At 59.5% G+C, this 16,893-nt stretch overlaps 1 protein-coding gene across 6 annotated transcripts in view; it reads left to right on the top strand.

Moving 5' to 3' along the window:
* The window catches only part of PMFBP1 (polyamine modulated factor 1 binding protein 1), a 368,361-nt gene that overhangs the window by 342,830 nt on the left and 8,638 nt on the right, over positions 1-16,893 (top strand). For all 6 annotated transcript variants that reach the window (XM_050922218.1, XM_050922219.1, XM_050922220.1 and 3 more), the window contains 9 exons: positions 2,045-2,203; positions 3,628-3,711; positions 6,327-6,506; positions 7,349-7,516; positions 8,277-8,360; positions 9,126-9,293; positions 11,819-12,061; positions 12,783-13,013; positions 13,753-13,968. In XM_050922218.1, the coding sequence (XP_050778175.1) occupies positions 2,045-2,203; positions 3,628-3,711; positions 6,327-6,506; positions 7,349-7,516; positions 8,277-8,360; positions 9,126-9,293; positions 11,819-12,061; positions 12,783-13,013; positions 13,753-13,968 (1,533 nt within the window). The remainder of the gene's footprint in view (positions 1-2,044; positions 2,204-3,627; positions 3,712-6,326; positions 6,507-7,348; positions 7,517-8,276; positions 8,361-9,125; positions 9,294-11,818; positions 12,062-12,782; positions 13,014-13,752; positions 13,969-16,893) is intronic.

Below are 16,893 nucleotides of genomic sequence, written 5' to 3'. Positions count from 1 at the left end.
GGTGTGAAAGTTCTGTTTGTTTCTCCTTGATGAAACCGCCCCCAGTAAACCTTGCTGTTAACATTACATAGCACATGTGCTTTTGTTACAAGATTGCATTTTGATGGCTTCGCCCCTCCGCCCACCGCGTGGCTAACAGAGGGGAACATTTCTGTTCAGCCACAGGCAAACAGCCCAGCAGGAAATGGGAACCTCTGAATGTCGCCTTAATAAAACCACCCTATTTCAAATAGGTGACCATGAATGTATCACTCTCCTGACGATAACACAGAGAGATAAAGAATGGATGTTGTTTGAATGCCAGCAAACACCGGGACCATACACTGCAATGCTTTGTTCTGCAATGATTCCCGACTATGTGCTACTGGCCTGGTGTGGTAAAGTGTCTTACCGTGGAGGACGGAAGAAGGCTGCCCTCCCCAGAAACCTTTTGCAAAGGCTTTGGGAGTACATCCAGGAGAGCTAATATTTACAAAGGAACACTCACCAGAGGTCCCTTCTCCACCTGGCGGGTCCGGGAGGCAGCCTTGGGTGGGTTCTGGGGTTACTGGCTCCAGGTCCAGGGTGAGAAACAGATCCTGGCTGTTGGAGAAACCGGTTTCTCCGCTTCCTTGCTGTGAGCTATGTTCAACCTCCTCCTCATCATCATCTTCCTCGTCCCCAAAACTCACTTCCGTGTTGCGTCCTACTCCATTGATGGAGTCAAAGCTCAGGGTTAGGGTACCGGTGGCTGCAGCCCCTAGAATGGCATGCAGCTCACCATAGAAGCGGCAAGTTTGGGGCTGTGACCCGGAGTGGCCCTTTGCCTCTCTGGCTTTTTTGGTAGGTTTGCCTGAGCTCTTTAATTTTCACACAACACTGCTGTGAGTCCCTGCTATAGCCTCTGTCCTTCATGCCCTTGGGGACTTTTTCAAATGTTTTGGCATTTCGTTTACTGGAATGGAGTTCAGCTAGCATGGATTCCTCTCCTCATACAGCAATCAGATCCCATACCTCCCATTTGGTCCATGCTGGAGCTCTTTTGTGATTCTGGGACTCCATGGTCACCTGTGCTGATCAGCTCGCCACGCTGGCCAAACAGGAAATTAAATTCAAAAGTTCGCAGGCCTTTTCCTGTCTACCTGGCCAGTGCATCTAAGTTGAGAGCGCTGTCCGAATTGCAGCCACACTACCCCAAATTCGACCCAGCAAGGCCATCGGAGGTGGAGTAAAGAAATTGATTTAAAGAGCCCTTTAAGTCGAAACAAAGGGCTTCGTCGTGTGGATGGGTCCAGGGTTAAATCAAGGTAACGCTGCTAAATTCGACCTAAAATCGTAGTGTAGATCAGGCCTAAGTCTAGAGGAGATTATCCATACATTCTTTGACTATATCTAATCCCTTTCACATTGTTCAAGGCTTACCATTGCATATAAGACTTTGCATTAGGGGAACCGGACAAATTAGTCACATGGAGAGATGACTATCTGGTTCAGAAGGCAACCAAGCATACAGTGTGTAGGCTGGGGTGAGTATAGAGAGCAAGAGAGTGGCATCTGGAGGTCTCAGGAAGTTTGACTTCTGGAACTCTCACTGGTTTTGGGGCACCAGCTGAGCTAGTTCTGATTGGTTTAACCCTTCAATTTGTTTTTTTCTCTTTTCTCGTTCTGTATAACACATGGGAGACACTTAGGTGCTCTGCACAGGAGAGGGGGCAGGGGCTCTCTGTAGCTAGACTCAGCAGTGGAAGGCTCATCCATAAGTGAGTTACGGGAGGCTTTGGTATGAGAAACTAATAAGAGTTGGAAAATTCCTCAACAAGCATCAGAGCTGTACTTCCCTGGGAATGGAGTATTTTGGCTTTAGCTTAATTAACGCTCCCCAAAGCGGATGTCTCACCTGTGGGGATGGGCCTGTTGACTCTCATTGGAGAGGAAGCTGGGGTGTGGAATATGCATGAGGGTGATTGCCAGTGGATAGCTAGATGGAAGTAGAGAGAGATTGTCAACAACATATTTTCAAGACACATGTTAATGTCTGTGTCTCGTACACCACCTTGTCCCCTAGATGAGCCAGCAGCACCAGACCATCCGGACATTGGAAGAGAAGCAAGCCCATCTGCAGGCCCATTGTCACCACCTGGAGGAGGAGACTGGCTTTCTGCATGCCAGGCTGGAGGCCCAAGGCCTGGCACTGGAGAATGAGCAGACGCTGGTAACCAGCCAAGTGAGCAGTGCTGGCACTGGGAGAAAGGATGAGCACTCCTGCTCTTTGCAGCAGGGACACGTGCGTTCATTTTCGCTATCCGGCTGCCATCTGCCATGGCGCCTGCTCCCTGGGGTGGCACAGCTGATCAGGCAGAACCTGGGTGCCCTCCAATGCACAGAGCTTTGAATTTAGCAGCATTGACTGGCACGTGCCATCCTCCAACATCCTTCAGTCTGACTCACCAGAATCACTTTCAGTCCTCTGCAAATTGAAGATGTTAACTGGAAAATGAGAACCAAAGTGATTTCAGCCACCAGCCTGACCCGCCATCCCTCCCAGCTGCCACCGTGCTCTGGGCCCCCACCGTCCACTCCTTCCCCAGTCGCCTTCAGAGAACATTTCTGTGGATTCACGCCAGTGCTCTCATGACGCAGCAGCAGTTCGTAAGTTTCCCTGCTGCAGACGCTGCCACGGCGTCTCCCCAGGTGCCAGAGCTGAATTTCTAATGAAAAACACTGGCAGGAACCAGTCCCGTTTTCCTGAGACGCCCTTCCAGGCCTTTGTGCGTCCTGGTAAGAGCAAAGGACACCCACTGTGTGCGCCCTTCCTGCAACCGGCTGCCAGCAGGCCTCATGGCCCATTGCCCCAGGGGAGCAACAGGCCCAGTGCAGCCTCTCATCTCGGCAGGCCGGCTGCTCCTTCCAAGGCAGTGGCTTCCCGGGTCCCACTCCCCCAGGCAACGGGGACTGAGATAGAATCTGAGGAGCCTTTACTCCTGTCAGCACTTAGCACCAGGGAAGCCATGGCCTGAGCTCCAAGTGCTGAGGACTCATCCTGGCTGGGGAGAGGATGGAGCAGGAGGGCTGGTGGACGAGGCCAGGTTTGCGTTCACAGCTTCATTGGCTCTCAGACAAGAGACTGTTGTGCTGCGGAGTCGAGGGCGCAGATCACAGGCAAAGCCTTGAAGGAATTAACAAGCCAGCAGGAAAGACCCACAAAGACTAGAGAGTGTGGAACTGCTGAGCTAAGGGTCCCCGCCCTGGCCACAGATGGGAAGAACTAGTGCGCAAGTCTCACCAGGCAGCACCCTTCCAACGTGCTCTCCCGCCCCCCACCCCCCAGGCCCTCTCCTGAAAGCCCTCTTGTGCCGCCTGGCTTCGCTCGAAGCATCTGTGCACGGTTGCCCTCACCCCAACCATCCTGGGGGCACTTTATCCCCCTCTTTGTCAGGCCCATCAATTAGATGGGTTGCTCCTAGGGACAGGGCCAGCTGGGGAGGGGAGAAAGCCCCAGTGCTGCAGCCAAATGAAACTGGACTGAGCAAAGCACCAGAAAAATATGCCTCAGGAAAGAATCCAGGACTGCCCTGGGGGACAGACTGGATGGGACCGATCATCACTTCCCAGCTCTGATGGCTGGATTCTCCTCTGGGCTCTCCACAGGTATGCCACAAAGAGGAGCAGGTGGCGACGCTAACGGGCAAGCTGCTGAAGGCAAAGACTGAGGCACAAGCAGCTGAGCAACAGGTACGTGTCCCTCTCTCCCCTCTAGGGGATGTGGTCTGAGATTGCAAGGCCAGGCAGTCCTCAGCATTCTCTCCCATTGCCTCTTCTTCCCGCTTGTCTCTCTTCAAGAGCCGGCAGGCCTGAGGGGGAGGCCCTCGGGAGCAGGCGCCCCCACCTCTCCGCAGCACAGGCTTGGGGTGAGCTCCTCCCTTAACTTCAGAAACTTCTCTGGCTCTCCCCCTGCCCCACTCGTCACTGAGGCCCTGTCTGTACGCTCCAGCTGGAGGCTCTCAGGCTCCTGTAGGACACCTTCTGATGCAGCCTGCAGCCCAAGCGGGTTACCGGGGTTGGGGCTCTCCTGGGCCATTTCCTGGCTGATGTTAAGCCCTGTCCCTGCCTTCAAGTGCCCAGCCTTTCGCAGCCTCCCTTTCCACATGGGCACCGTGGGTACTGCAAACGTACGCGACATATATTGTGCCTGCTGATAAGTGGGGGTGCTGCATTGCAGCCCAGGCTGGCAAACAGCCTGGGCTCTGAGACTCCAGCCTCTCTCCTCTCACCTCCAGCTCAGGGGCTCCTAGTTCTTCTGCGCCATGGCCTGGAGTGAGAGACCCTGCGCTGCTCAGGGCTCAGTCCTGACCCCTGGGAGCAGTTTTCCATTCTGCCACTCGCTGATCACATGGAGTCAGCGGCTCAGTTCACCTGCGCGCTTTGCCAGGCACAGGTGCCTGCTTGCAGCAGGTGCAAAAGGCCATTGGGTAACAAGGCTGGTCCCTGTCGGTGCTGTGTTAGGTGCTCCTCCCCTGCCAGCCCCCACCTCCTGCGTGACTTGCGGGAGAACCGCCTGGTCCGGAGGGGGGATGGAGGCTGAGGGAACCCAGGCTCCTGCCTCATGCTGTTATTGTGGGTGCACCTCCTCCCGCCTGTGCTGCCAGCTCAGCAGGTGGGCAGGCGAGAGGGCTTCTGCTGACACCTGGGTGGTTTGTGGGACAGGCCCGGCGCTGGGAGGACACCGTCGGGCAGCTGAAGGATGCCCTGGCAGCATCCCAGGTCTCTCAGGAGGCAGCCGAATCCAGAGTCCAGCGCAAAGAAGAGCAGCTGCAGGGTTTGCAGAGGAAAAGGCAGTCACTGCAGCAGGAGCTGAAGATGGTGCAGAGCGAGGTACCCCGCCTGGAACCTGCCTGCCCACTACTTAGCACCAGCAGTGACTGAGAACCTACATCTGCTGTCTCCTCTGCCTTCTGCTCTCCACCCCTCCTGCTTGCTGCTAGTGCTGGCAGGATTATCTTCAGGGATGGAGAGTCTCACTGGCTGAAGTTTCAGGGAACCTTCTAATTTCACACACAAAGGGCATGGCAGAGTCTTGCCCGGGCCGTGTTGCCAGGCTGTGGACAGTGTCCCAGATCACTGGGCAGAGGCTTCTGGAGCAGGCACTGTGGCCGTATGGCTCCCATTTTCATTTTGTGTCCCCTAGCATCCCTCAGGCTCCCCAGCATCAGGGTCAGCTTTAGGCCAATTTCACCAATTCCCCCGAATCAGGACCCACGCCTAAGAGGGCCCCGCGCCCAGTGTGAATCTCTTCCCTGACTAGAGGCGCCTTTTTAATTTTTACTCACCTGGCAGCGCTCCGGGTCTTCAGCAGCACTTCGGCGGTGAGTCCTTCGCTTGCTCTGGGTCTTCGGCGGCAGGTCCTTCCGTGCTGTCGAAGACCTGGAGCGAGTGAAGGCCCTGCCGCTGAAGAGTCGGAGCACCGCCCGGTGAGTACAAGCCCCATGTGTTTTTTTACGTGTTGGGGTTTTTTTGTGATCCCCGCCGGGGCCCTGTTGAAACTGTTTGAATTGGCCCCGCACTTTCTAAAGCCGGCCCTGCCCAGCATGCAGGCACCAGCGCTGGGGCTGGTGGGGGGTGATGGTGCAGGCCGTGCTGGAGGGCCAACTTGGCACCAGGGCAAGGGCTGGGGCTGGTGGAGGGACATGATGGAGGTTGTGCTGGCAGACGTTGTCAGTACTGCGAAGCATTGCTGGTGCTGCAACGCTGCTGTTCCTGGAGCCCTGATGCCAGTGGCATTAGCAGCCCATGCAGTGCATTCCTTCTGCAGACCTGGCTCGGTTCGGTGGCAAAGGCGCTTGGCCAGGTTCATTGTGGATGAAGGACAGTGCTAGTGCCCCAACTCAATGGTTACAGTGCACTCACTCCTGTGTGCACACGGCAATGGTCCCAGCTCAGTCAGCGCACCAGGCTGCCATCCATTCGGCAAGTACAAAGCTACCCTGGCCCCTAGGACCTCTGCTTTTATGCCCCGATCCAGACGTGTTACGTCTCACACGCTTAGTGACCACCCTGCTCCTTGTACCTGCCTCCATTAGCCTGTCAGCCCCTGATGGTCCTTTGGAGGGTCGGGTGGTCTTGTCACATCCCTTGGGAATGCGTCTACACAGCTACTTGAGAGAGCTGCACCATCCTCGCCAGGCAGGTCAGAAATATGCTCCCTTGGCTAGCCAGTGCCTGGTGTGTTACTGTTCTGCCCAGGCCTGCTCTGGCTCACACTGAGTTATGCTTCCTGCTCCAGCAAGGCCCAAAGGACAGCAGTGGCCACCACCAACACGCTGAGGCAGCCTCTTGCATTGTTTCTCCAGGCGGCCCAGCTGGAGGCGCTGCTGAGCACGTCGCAGCTGGAGTCATGTTACCTGAAGAAGGAGCTGCGGAGGAAAGACGAGGAGCTCCAGTGCCTGCAAGAGCAGCTCCGGGATTCTCGGGAAGCACTGCAGGATGCAAGGCAAGGGAAAGAGGCCATCCAGAAGGAGTCAGAGACCCAGGTAGGCCCCAGCTCAGGCTCAGGGAGAGAAGCAGACACCTGCGCCTCCATTCAGTCGTGTTTGTGCCTTTGCACATGGCCAGCTCATGCGGCTTCCTTGGGGTGGGGCGGGTGGGAAGCGTTGCTGGAGCTGGTGCCACCGATCCTGCCTGTCCTTCCAACTCAGCCCGGAGGACAGGTGGCGACCAGGTGGCATTGCTGCAGGACCGGCAGGCCAGCTGCCACATGCGGGGGGGGGGTTGCAATCAGCACCGGGGTGACCATTCGCTTAGTCCCCACAGATTGCTCCCTCCATGCCCTGGCTCAAGGACAAGTGGCAACCCAAGAGCCACGTGGAGCCCCCCTTTCCTCCTGTCCCTGCAAGGCCCAGGTCCTGGTGCCCTGCCCTCTGACGGAGGGACCCGGCATGGGGAGTGCTGAGCACCGTTGTTCCAACATGGATCCTGGGCACATACAGAGCCGCTGGGTCTTCTCACTGCCCTGGGCTAAGGTGGGAGCGTGCATATTGCAAGAGCTGTATTGGCGAGATTGTCTCAGGCCGAGGGTCCAGCACCCGGGAGCTGTCTCCCTGCCAGCAGCCTGTCTTGGAGCTTTGCTCTTTTCCCATGTGGGCCACCTGCTTTTCCCATTCATCGCCCAGCAGGGCCTCGCCGTGGCCTGGTAAAGCAGCAGCATTAGCAGTGCCTCCAGGTGTGGCTCTCCAAAGCAGCACTGCAGGGCTGCCTGCCCCATCTCCCCTGCACTCCATGGTGCCTTTAGCCTGGGTATCTGAGCGGGAGCTGGGCTGGGCTGCGGTGTCTGGGAAGCTGGCTTTGGTTCCAGCTGTTCCTTTCCTCTGCCCAGCTGCTGCAGCGTGACCAGCTGGTGGAGCAGCAGAAAGCGGATCTTGTGGCAGCCCGAGAGAAGCTCTCCAGGTACACAGGGCAGCTTGCAGAGCTGCGTGCAGACCAACAGCAGCAGGCTGGGGAGTTGGCCGTCCTGAGGGAGAGGCATAAGACTGCGCAGCAGGAGGTAAGCAGACACCACTGGGAAGAGGACAACAAGGTTTCCTCTTCCTCCAGACCAGGAGTGGGCAACCTATGGCATACATGCCGAAGGCAGCATGCGAGCTGGTTTTCAGTGGCACTCACACTGCCCGGGTCCTGGCCACCAGTCTGGGGGGCTCTGCATTTTAATTTAATTTTAAATGACGCTTCTTAAACATTTTGAAAACCTTATTTACTTTACATACAACAATAGTTTAGTTATATAATATATAAACTTATAGAGAGAGAGAGACCTTCTAAAAACATTGAAATGTATTACCGGCACGTGAAACCTTAAATCAGAGTGAATAGATGAAGACTCGGCAGAGCACGTCTGAAAGGTTGGCGACCCCTGCTCCAGACCATCCTCTCAGCAGGCTGCTGGGTGGGAGTTTCTCCTGCTGCTGTGGATTAGTCTGTCCCCTGGCCTGGGGTTCCTAGAGTCACCTTGCCTGAGCGTCCCTTTCCGAAGGGCAGTGCCACTGCCTAGGACACCGGTGGCTGGAGCCTTCCTCCCAGCTCTTGGAGCGCTGATTCTCTGAGCTAATTGCTGCTGCTAGTCTGTCTCCCTGCTAGCCCTGCCCCCACAGGTTGCCATCCTCCCCACACCGCCCCCCCCAGGCTGCTGGAGCCAGACAGGCCGTGCTTACGGTGGAATGTTTTCGGGAGTAGGGTTCTAAGTTCTAAGCATTATCTCCAGAGTTCCCATTGTGAGAAGGCTGTTTTACCAGCCATGGGCTTTGCAGGTCTGCAGCCGTGACCAGATCATCGGGAAGCTCAGAGGAGACCTGAAAAGTGCTGAGGAGCAGCTGGTGCGAGTGAAGGATGAGGTGAGTTTTCAGATCTCAGCCTTCGGGGTCCGTTGAACTCTCAGCGTCTCCTGGGATGAGGAGCTCCTCGCTGGGCTGCAGCACTGCAGAAGCGCTGCCTGTATGGTCTGGCCATGGAGTGTGGAGACCCATCTACCCTGCAGTCGGGGCATGCTGGGCCCAGCGGGGAATCGCCATGGTTGGCTACGGTTCCAGGTGCTGGTGCATGCCCTGTGTGACAGCCTTTGCTCTGCAGTTAGTACAGCCAGTCTCATATCCCTGAGCCCCAGAGCTGCCCGAGGGGACTGTGTGTGGAGCGCCACCTGGCGAGGGCCACAACACGTGGCCCCTCACTGAACACAGCACTAGCAGGTCCCCCCAGAACGAATCCGCTAGTCCGCTCCCGTTTCTCGCTGCCTCGGGGTGTCAGCTGGGTGTGCAGACTGGGCAGGCAGCCCCTTCGGGCCGTGCTCCAATGCCCACCGTGGCCTTTTAGGCAGGACAGTTGTGTGACGCGTGTGTAGTTGGGAGCCAGGGGCAAAGGCTATACAGGGCGAAGTTGTGCAGCCACTGACCGCCTGGTGCGAAGCGAGACCCGCTGGAGTGAGGAAGCCCAGCAGAGCCGGGAGGGGCTGAGGCCCCATGTGCCATCCCCCAGGCCAGTGCATTCCATTGCCACCTTGTTGTCGCTGGCGTGCGCTGGCCCAGGCTAACACATGGCGCCATCCCATTGCCTCTGCCCTGGTACCGTCGGGGTCAGTGACCTTTGTTTGTGGTGCTGCCCAGGGGAAGGAGAGAGCTGCAGAAGGGAGCGGCCTGAAGGGAAAGCTCCACCAGCTGCAAGATGACATAAGAAGCCTACAAGAGATCTGTGGGGAGCGGGAAAAGGCCATGGTGGAGCAGACCTGCTGCATCCAGCAGCTCCAGCATGAGCAGGAGATCTGCATCAGCCAGGTGAGTGCTTGCCAGCCCTGCACATAGCCAGCGCTGTCGTGGTATTAACCCTCAGCCAGGCAACGGGGTTTCTAAAGGTGGGAGCGAGCGATGGAAGCTGTCTGGCTTTGGGAGCGTTGCCAGCCCTGGCCCTGGGGCCGTTCAGTGTGCAGACTTACCATCTCTGCTAGCACGGCCTGAACCTCCACCTAACACAGGTGCCAGCTTCCTCCAGGCCCTGGCAGTGCTCAAATCCCCACTCCACCCCAGCCACCCCCTTCCCTCAAACCCCCACCCCACCCCTTCTCTCAAGCCTCCACCCCGCCTCTTCCTGCCCCCTCCCCTGAGTGCGCCCTGTCCCTGCTGCTCCCCCTCCCCCCCAGCACCTCCTGCACGCCACAGAACAGAAGGGGCTGGGAGGGAGTGGGAGGAGTTGATCGGCGGGGGCTGCCAGTGGGCTGGAGGCACTGTGGGGAGGGGAGCTGGCTGCCGGTGGGTGCTGAGCACCCACTAGTTTTTTTCCGTGGGTGCTTCAGTCCTGGAGTACCCACGGAGTCGGAGCCTGTGCTACCTAAGTCTGCCCCTCAGCATATCTCTAAGCAGTTCCCAGCCCCAGCAGCATTGCGTTGTCTGGAACTGGGGCTGCCTCCTGACTCCTTTGTCTTGAACTGATGCTAAGTTCTGTCCGCCAGTCCGTGTGGTACCGCGGAGGGGCCGGTCCGTCCTGTCAGTCGGTCCATGTGGTACCGCGGAGGGGCCGGTCAGTCCTGTCCGTCGGTCCATGTGGTACTGCAGAGGCGCCGGTCGGACCTGTCCGTCGGTCCATCTGGTACCACGGAGGGGCCGGTCAGTCCTGTCTGTCGGCCCGTGTGGTACCGCGGAGGGGCCGGTCAGTCCTGTCCGTCGGTCCGTGTGGTACTGCGGAGGCGCCGGTCAGTCCTGTCCGTCGGTCCGTCTGGTACCGCGGAGGCGCCGGTCAGTCCTGTCCGTGTGGTACCGCGGAGGGGCCAGTCAGTCCCGTCCGTCGGTCCGTCTGGTAGCGCGAAGGCGCCGGTCAGTCCTGTCCGTCTGGTAGCGCGAAGGCGCGGGTCAGTCCTGTCCGTGTGGTACCGCAGAGGGGCCGGTCAGTCCTGTCCGTCTGGTAGCGCGAAGGCGCGGGTCAGTCCTGTCCGTGTGGTACCGCAGAGGGGCCGGTCAGTCCTGTCCGTCTGGTAGCGCGAAGGCACGGGTCAGTCCTGTCCGTGTGGTACCGCAGAGGGGCCGGTCAGTCCTGTCAGTCGGTCCGTGCGGTACCGCGGAGGGGCCGGTCAGTCCTGTCCGTCTGGTAGCACGAAGGCGCCGGTCAGTCCTGTCCATGTGGTACCGCGGAGGGGCCGGTCAGTCCTGTCCGTCTGGTACCGCGGAGGGGCCAGTCAGTCCCGTCCGTCGGTCTGTCTGGTAGCGCGAAGGCGCCGGTCAGTCCTGTCCGTCTGGTAGCGCGAAGGCGCGGGTCAGTCCTGTCCATGTGGTACCGCAGAGGGGCCAGTCAGTCCTGTCCGTCTGGTAGCGCGAAGGCGCGGGTCAGTCCTGTCCGTGTGGTACCGTAGAGGGGCCGGTCAGTCCTGTCAGTCGGTCCGTGCGGTACCGTGGAGGGGCCGGTCAGTCCTGTCCGTCTGGTAGCGTGAAGGCGCCGGTCAGTCCTGTCCGTGTGGTACCGCGGAGGGGCCGGTCAGTCCTGTCAGTTGGTCCGTGCGGTACCGCGGAGGGGCCGGTCAGTCCTGTCCGTCGGTCCGTCTGGTACCGCGGAGGGGCTGGTCAGTCCTGTCCGTCGGCCCATCTGGTACCACGGAGGGGCCGGTCGGACCTGTCCGTCAGTCCGTGTGGTACTGCGGAGGCGCCGGTCAGTCCTGTCCGTCTGGTAGCGCGAAGGCGCCGGTCAGTCCTGTCCGTGTGGTACCGCGGAGGGGCCAGTCAGTCCTGTCCATCGGTCCATGTGGTACCGTGGAGGGGCCGGTCAGACCTGTCCGTCGGTCCGTCTGGTACTGCGAAGGCGCCGGTCAGTCCTGTCCATCTGGTACCGCGGAGGCGCTGGTGAGTCCTGTCCGTCGGTCCGTCTGGTACTGCGAAGGCACTGGTCGGTCCTGTATGTCAGTCTATCTGGTACTGCTAAGGCGCCGGTCAGTCCTATCCGTCGGTCCGTCCGGTACCGCGGAGGTGCCGGTCAGTCCTGTCCATCAGTCTGTCTGCATGAATCTTCAGGCTGTAAATGGTTACGTCCTCCTTGGCGTTCTCCACAGAACTGGTCCCACTGCACATTTCTGGCCTCCATTACCTTGGCCTTCGCCCAGCCCCAAATTTCATGCTGGAGCCTGTGAGAATAACTCAGAAGTGACGTAACTGTTTCACTCCAACTTCCCAGGTCCCCTGTGGCCTGAGCACCCGCCGGGCCAGGGTCGTGCGTGGGGAGGTGGGGTCAGAACAGGGGAGGCCTGATTGCTGCGTTCCAGTGTGGCACCTCGCTGAGAGCTGCCCGGTGTGGGACCCTGCTTGTCTGGGCTGTGTCCTAGAGCCAGCAGCAGGCGATGCTGGTGGAGCAGATGCAGGGGGAGCTCACATCCCGTGAGCGAGCCCACCAGACAGAACTGGAGCAGCTGCAGGCCAAGCTGCAGCACCTTCAGCAGGAGCTGGACATCTGCAAAGGGAAGAACCAAGATAATCTGAGCCACCTGCAGCAGCGGGAGTCCACGATGGAGAGGCAGAGCTCGCACCTGGAGTTCCTGCTGCAGCAGTGCCAGACGCTGAAGGAGGAGGTATGGATCCTGGGAGGGTCGTCCCCTCTCAGCAGGCAGCCCAGAGCTGAGCCCTCAGTCAGGCAGGGTCCTGCAGCTCCCACAATGTCCCATCCCCCGGCCCGGGTGTGGAGCAGGGCAGCAGGGAGGGGGGGAGTCTCGAGTCAGGCACCATCAGGGCCCCCTGGTAGTGGATCCAGAGGCAGGGAACGGGCCTGATGTGTGCTCGGGCTGGTTCTGGTTAGCAGCAGCCCTGGCCAGTGTAACTAGCTTGCGCCAGGAGCAGCCTCCCACTCGCAGGGCTCAGCTGACAGCTGCGTATTCCACCATGCCCAGTGCCACATTGGGGCAGCACCCTCAGCAGGGGCCCGGTGCCTCTGTGCACGGGGAGGGGCAGAACCTGGCCAGTGCTGAGTACAGACCCGGGGGAAGGGGTGGGGGAGTGACAAGAAGGAAGTCCCCTGCCAGGGAGCCAGGCCCAGCTGCGGGGGAGATGTTCTGGGGAGGAGCCGAGCCCTCTTGCTTGGGAGATTTGAGACTAGACCAGTGAGGACAAGTCCTGCCCAAGCCAGGGGATGGACCAGACTGGACCTATCCATCTCTGACTGGCCTTCGGGCCTGAGCCCTGCTGGCCCTCGCCACACCGCCAACAGGCGCGCTAGCAACAGCAGTGCTAGTGGGGCAGTGTTGGCACTGTGGGGCAAAGGCCGGCAGGCAGCTCTCCAGTCTGTCACACTCCCAGGTGTTCTACTACGAAGAGGTGGTGCAGAAGCAGGAGCGGGAGCTCTGCCTGCAGCAGGAGCAGCTCCGAGAGGCGCAGGAGCACCTGGCCATGGCCAAGAGCAAGAGCAGCTCCACCGAGAGCAACCTGGATCTGTACAAGAAGAAATACCAGGCCGCCTTGAACAGAGCTGGCGAGCTGGAGGGCAAGGTGCAGAGCCTGGAGGAGGAACTCCAGGACATGAGCAGCCAGGTGGGCCTGACGGTGCTTTCTCTTAGTGCCTTTGCCTTGCGTGGCACGGGGGGGTTGGGCACCTGGGCCTGGCCATGCTAGCAGTAGCCCCGCAGCCCACAGGCTTCTTGCAGCACAGTTCCAGCCAGCTGCACAGGCCCCGTGGCCATGTCTGTGCTGAGAGGTTTCCTGTAGTCACCCTCCCGGGCTTTCTCCAGTTCACCTGCTGGGGTGGGGGACTCAAGGGCACAATACCAGTGGTGTCAGCCCTGGCGCTCCGGGCTCTGGAGGGGCTGCACCGTGTTCCCAATGTGTGGGTTCGGAGGGGAACCACCCTGGTGCAGGGGCCACGGGAAGGCCCGTGGCTTGTGACCGTGCTCGCGGTGCCGAGCGTGTGACGCTCAGAGAAGCGCTGCCCAGCACAGGCAGTGCAGCCGCTGGCCTGGGGCAAACGAGCTGGGAAAGCGCCAGGTCACAGTCGGCAGGTTGGACACCCACTCTGCCCCGGTGTCAGGCTGCACAGACTCAGGCTTGGTGCTCAATGGCCTCTGGCTGCCCATCTGCCTCTGCTCTCCTCCCAGGGGAGCTCGTGGAGTGGGCAGTTGGCCTCCTCCCATGTCATTCTCAACCCTTCCCTCGGAAGGGAGCCAGGCTGCAGGCAGGGGAGCTGGCCCAGCCCCCACCCCACTAATCAGCACCGCGGGTTGGGCCGGTCCTGCTGTCTGGCCCCTCTGACAGCTGCTTCCCATCCCTGCTGCAGATGTGGGAGTGTGATGACATCATCATCAACCTGTGCAGCAAGCAGCTGGTTCTGCAACAGGAGATGACGGGCAGGAGGAACCAGACGGCCGTGGAGCAGCTGACTCAAGAACTTCATGCCACGCAGGAGGATCTGGGCAGGAGCCTTCAGCACACCCCCCAGCATGAGCAGAGCATCCAGGCCCTCCGAGAGCAGCTGGCTGCCAGTCAGACCAAGGTGAGCGAAGAGAAGTGGGGCAGCTGGCCTGGCTTGCTCCGTCCCTGGGGCAGGGCCTGTGTGCAGGGCTGGCGTGTTGTGAGGGCTTTAGAGACCGTCACCTGCACGCCAGCATTCACACCTGCTCCCCTGCCAGTTCACACACCGTCCCTCCAGACTGCCATGTCATGCTCTGGCGGAGCAGTGCAGGACTCAGCGCATCTCTGTCGGGATGAGGGACACCAGTGCTCTGGAATCTGCACTGGCTGCCTGTTGGTCCCAGCTGGAAACACTTCACAGTGGGTACTTTTCCCATGCCGGAGAGCAGCCCAGACTGGTGAGGGGCTGTCACCACCTGCCCTGAAACCTGGGGTGCCTCACAACACTGCTGTAGCTCCCAATGTGGGCTGCTCACAACCCGCCAGACAGCCTGTGGGGCACCCCTGAGTGTCTGTGTGTAGCCGCAGCCCTGGGCCAGCCCCTCTGAGCCCAGCAGCCTGTCAGCTACACACCAGCCCCACTCTGGCTTCCAGCCACCTTGGTTCCTACCCGCACGGTGACCCCAGCACACGCCCAGTCCTGGATTCCACCCCAGACTGTGTGTGCTGCACAGTCCAGCCTCTCCTGGGCAGTTCGGAGATTAGAGGAGCTTTGTCCCTCGAAGGGGAAAGTTTGTGACTTTAATAGTTCAGTTCAAACACAGCACTGAGTTGGTCTGATTAAAGAATAAAACAAGTTTATTTAACTACCACGTGGTAGAACTGAAGTGAGTATAAGTGTAAGATTAAAGTCAGCGATGGTTACAAGAGAAATAAACACAAAACACTTCCTAGTAACTAAAATCTAACAAACTAGACTTGGTTCAAGGTAAAATCTTTCCACATCTTCCTAGCATCTGGGCTGACCAAATTCTCAGGTCAGAATCCCCCCAGTGTCCAAAGACTGAGGCAGTAACCAGCTCTCAGTCCCCACCTGCGTGTCTGCCAGCCCCTGGCTGCACACCGGGACGAACCAGAGCAGCTTCCAGAGAAGGAACGGCCACTAGAGCCCCCAGGGCAATGCCCTGGATTCCAGAGCCCCATCACAGTGAGAGGGTCCTTAGCCACACCTCCTGCAAAGACGCTGGTCACAGACTCACCAAGACTAGGGTGCAGTACACACTTGGACCGACTCCAGACACCAGGGACTTAGCCCATAAATGTACTCGTGATCTGGTTCACTTGCATGGATCCCAACCTGTCCCACAGCCCTCCCCAGAGCAGTGTGTCACAGACAGCCTGTCACAGAGTCCCTGGGCGATGCTCTGGAACTGCTCCCCACAATGCCAGGCAGGACTGTGGGGAGTCTCCTCTCCCTCAGAGCAGACTGTCTGCAGGGCAAGAAGCTCACATGGCTTCATTTCCTGGGTCTCTCCTTGGAGCATTCAGCATCCTCTGCCCCTCCGTGCGCTTCCCACAGCGAGTCTGCCCAGGCAGGGTCCTGGGGAAGCCAGAGGGTCCTGCACCCCCACTTCGCAGTCAGACGTGACTCTCAGCCAGCCAGTAAAACAGAGGTTGATTAGATGACAGGAACACAATCTGAACCAGAGCTTGTAGGTACAGAGAACCTGATCCCTCAGCCCGGTCCATTCTGGGGCCCAGTGAGCCAGACACCCCCGTCTGCCCTCACATCCCGTCCCCAGCCAGCTCCAAACTGAACACCCCCACCCCAGCCCCTCCTTTGTCTCTTTCCCGCAGGGCTGCCCAGAGGATTCAGAGGGCCTGGGATCTTCAGTGGTGGTGGGGGCCCCTGCCGCCGCATTGCCACTGAAGACCCAGCACTTCGGCTGCGGGTCCTGGGGTGGAAGGACCCCTCCCCTACTGCCGAATTGCCACTGAAGACCCGGAGCGGAAGAAGCTCCGGGGGGCCCGGGCCCCATGAGAGTTTTCCGGGGCTCCCGGAGCAAGTGAAGGTCCCCATTCCAGGGGCCCCAAAAAACTCTCATGGGGGCCCCTGCGGGGCCTGGGGCAAATTGCTTCCCCGGGCCAGGAGGTCACCTGAGCTCTTTGTTCACATTTAGCTATTCCCTTGCATGGGTGGGGGAGGGCCCCAGCCATTTGTTGCCAGGATACAAAGTGTCGGCCACCTCTGCACACTGGAGACTTAAGAAATGCATAGGGAAACTGAGGCGCCAACGCAGTAGTCAGAGGAAACATTAAGAACAGCCCCACTTCATCACACCCTCCGACCAGCACAGCTCATGCCACCAGAGCACAAGCTGCATTCGCCGCATGCCCCCAGAGCAGCCCCATGTCGGCTGCTGAGTGGTGGAACCCCGGCTCTGCCCTGAGCTGGCAGCAGGGTGCGATCCCATTTGGTAGGGCAGCCGTGCAGTCAAGCCTCCTCGGTCCCACCTTCTCGAGAGGGGGGCCACTGCTCGTCAGTCTCTGCCAGTGGGCGCTACAGGTGCCTGCTCAAAAAGAACTGGTTACTTGCCCTGTGGGTCTGCCTGGCGTTGCCTGTGTGGCCCCCACAACCCGCTCGCTGGGCCTGCCTTTCCAGAATCCTCCAGAGCCAGGGTTCTGCATGAGCAGGGGAGGGCTGGGTGCAGCTGCTCTGCTTTCTAGGTCTTCAGGCCCCGCCGCTGATCTCACCCACGTGGGAGCCACGCAGCCAGCATGGCTGGCAGAGCTGCAGCTACGGCAGGGCAAGTAACTGTGTGCTCTATGGCCAGAAAGGCGCAGCCGCTTAGCCAGGCTGACCTGGGTACCAGGAGCGTCACCTAGTTACCCCCCACGTTCAGCCCCACTTGTGTGGCCGAGGCCCCTTCAGGCTTTGGCGAGGCCCCCACGTCCCGTGGCGGGTGGTTCCGCCCACCCTGCTAACGGTTTGTGCTCAGCAGAACGTGTCTGGCTTTAATGCCCAGCCCTTGGTTCTACTGCTGCCTTGTGCTGCCTTGCAGCCCCG

Source organism: Gopherus flavomarginatus, chromosome 14 (genome assembly GCF_025201925.1).
Source record: "Gopherus flavomarginatus isolate rGopFla2 chromosome 14, rGopFla2.mat.asm, whole genome shotgun sequence".
Classification (NCBI taxonomy): domain Eukaryota; kingdom Metazoa; phylum Chordata; order Testudines; family Testudinidae; genus Gopherus; species Gopherus flavomarginatus.
This window is presented reverse-complemented; position numbering and strand designations above follow the sequence as displayed.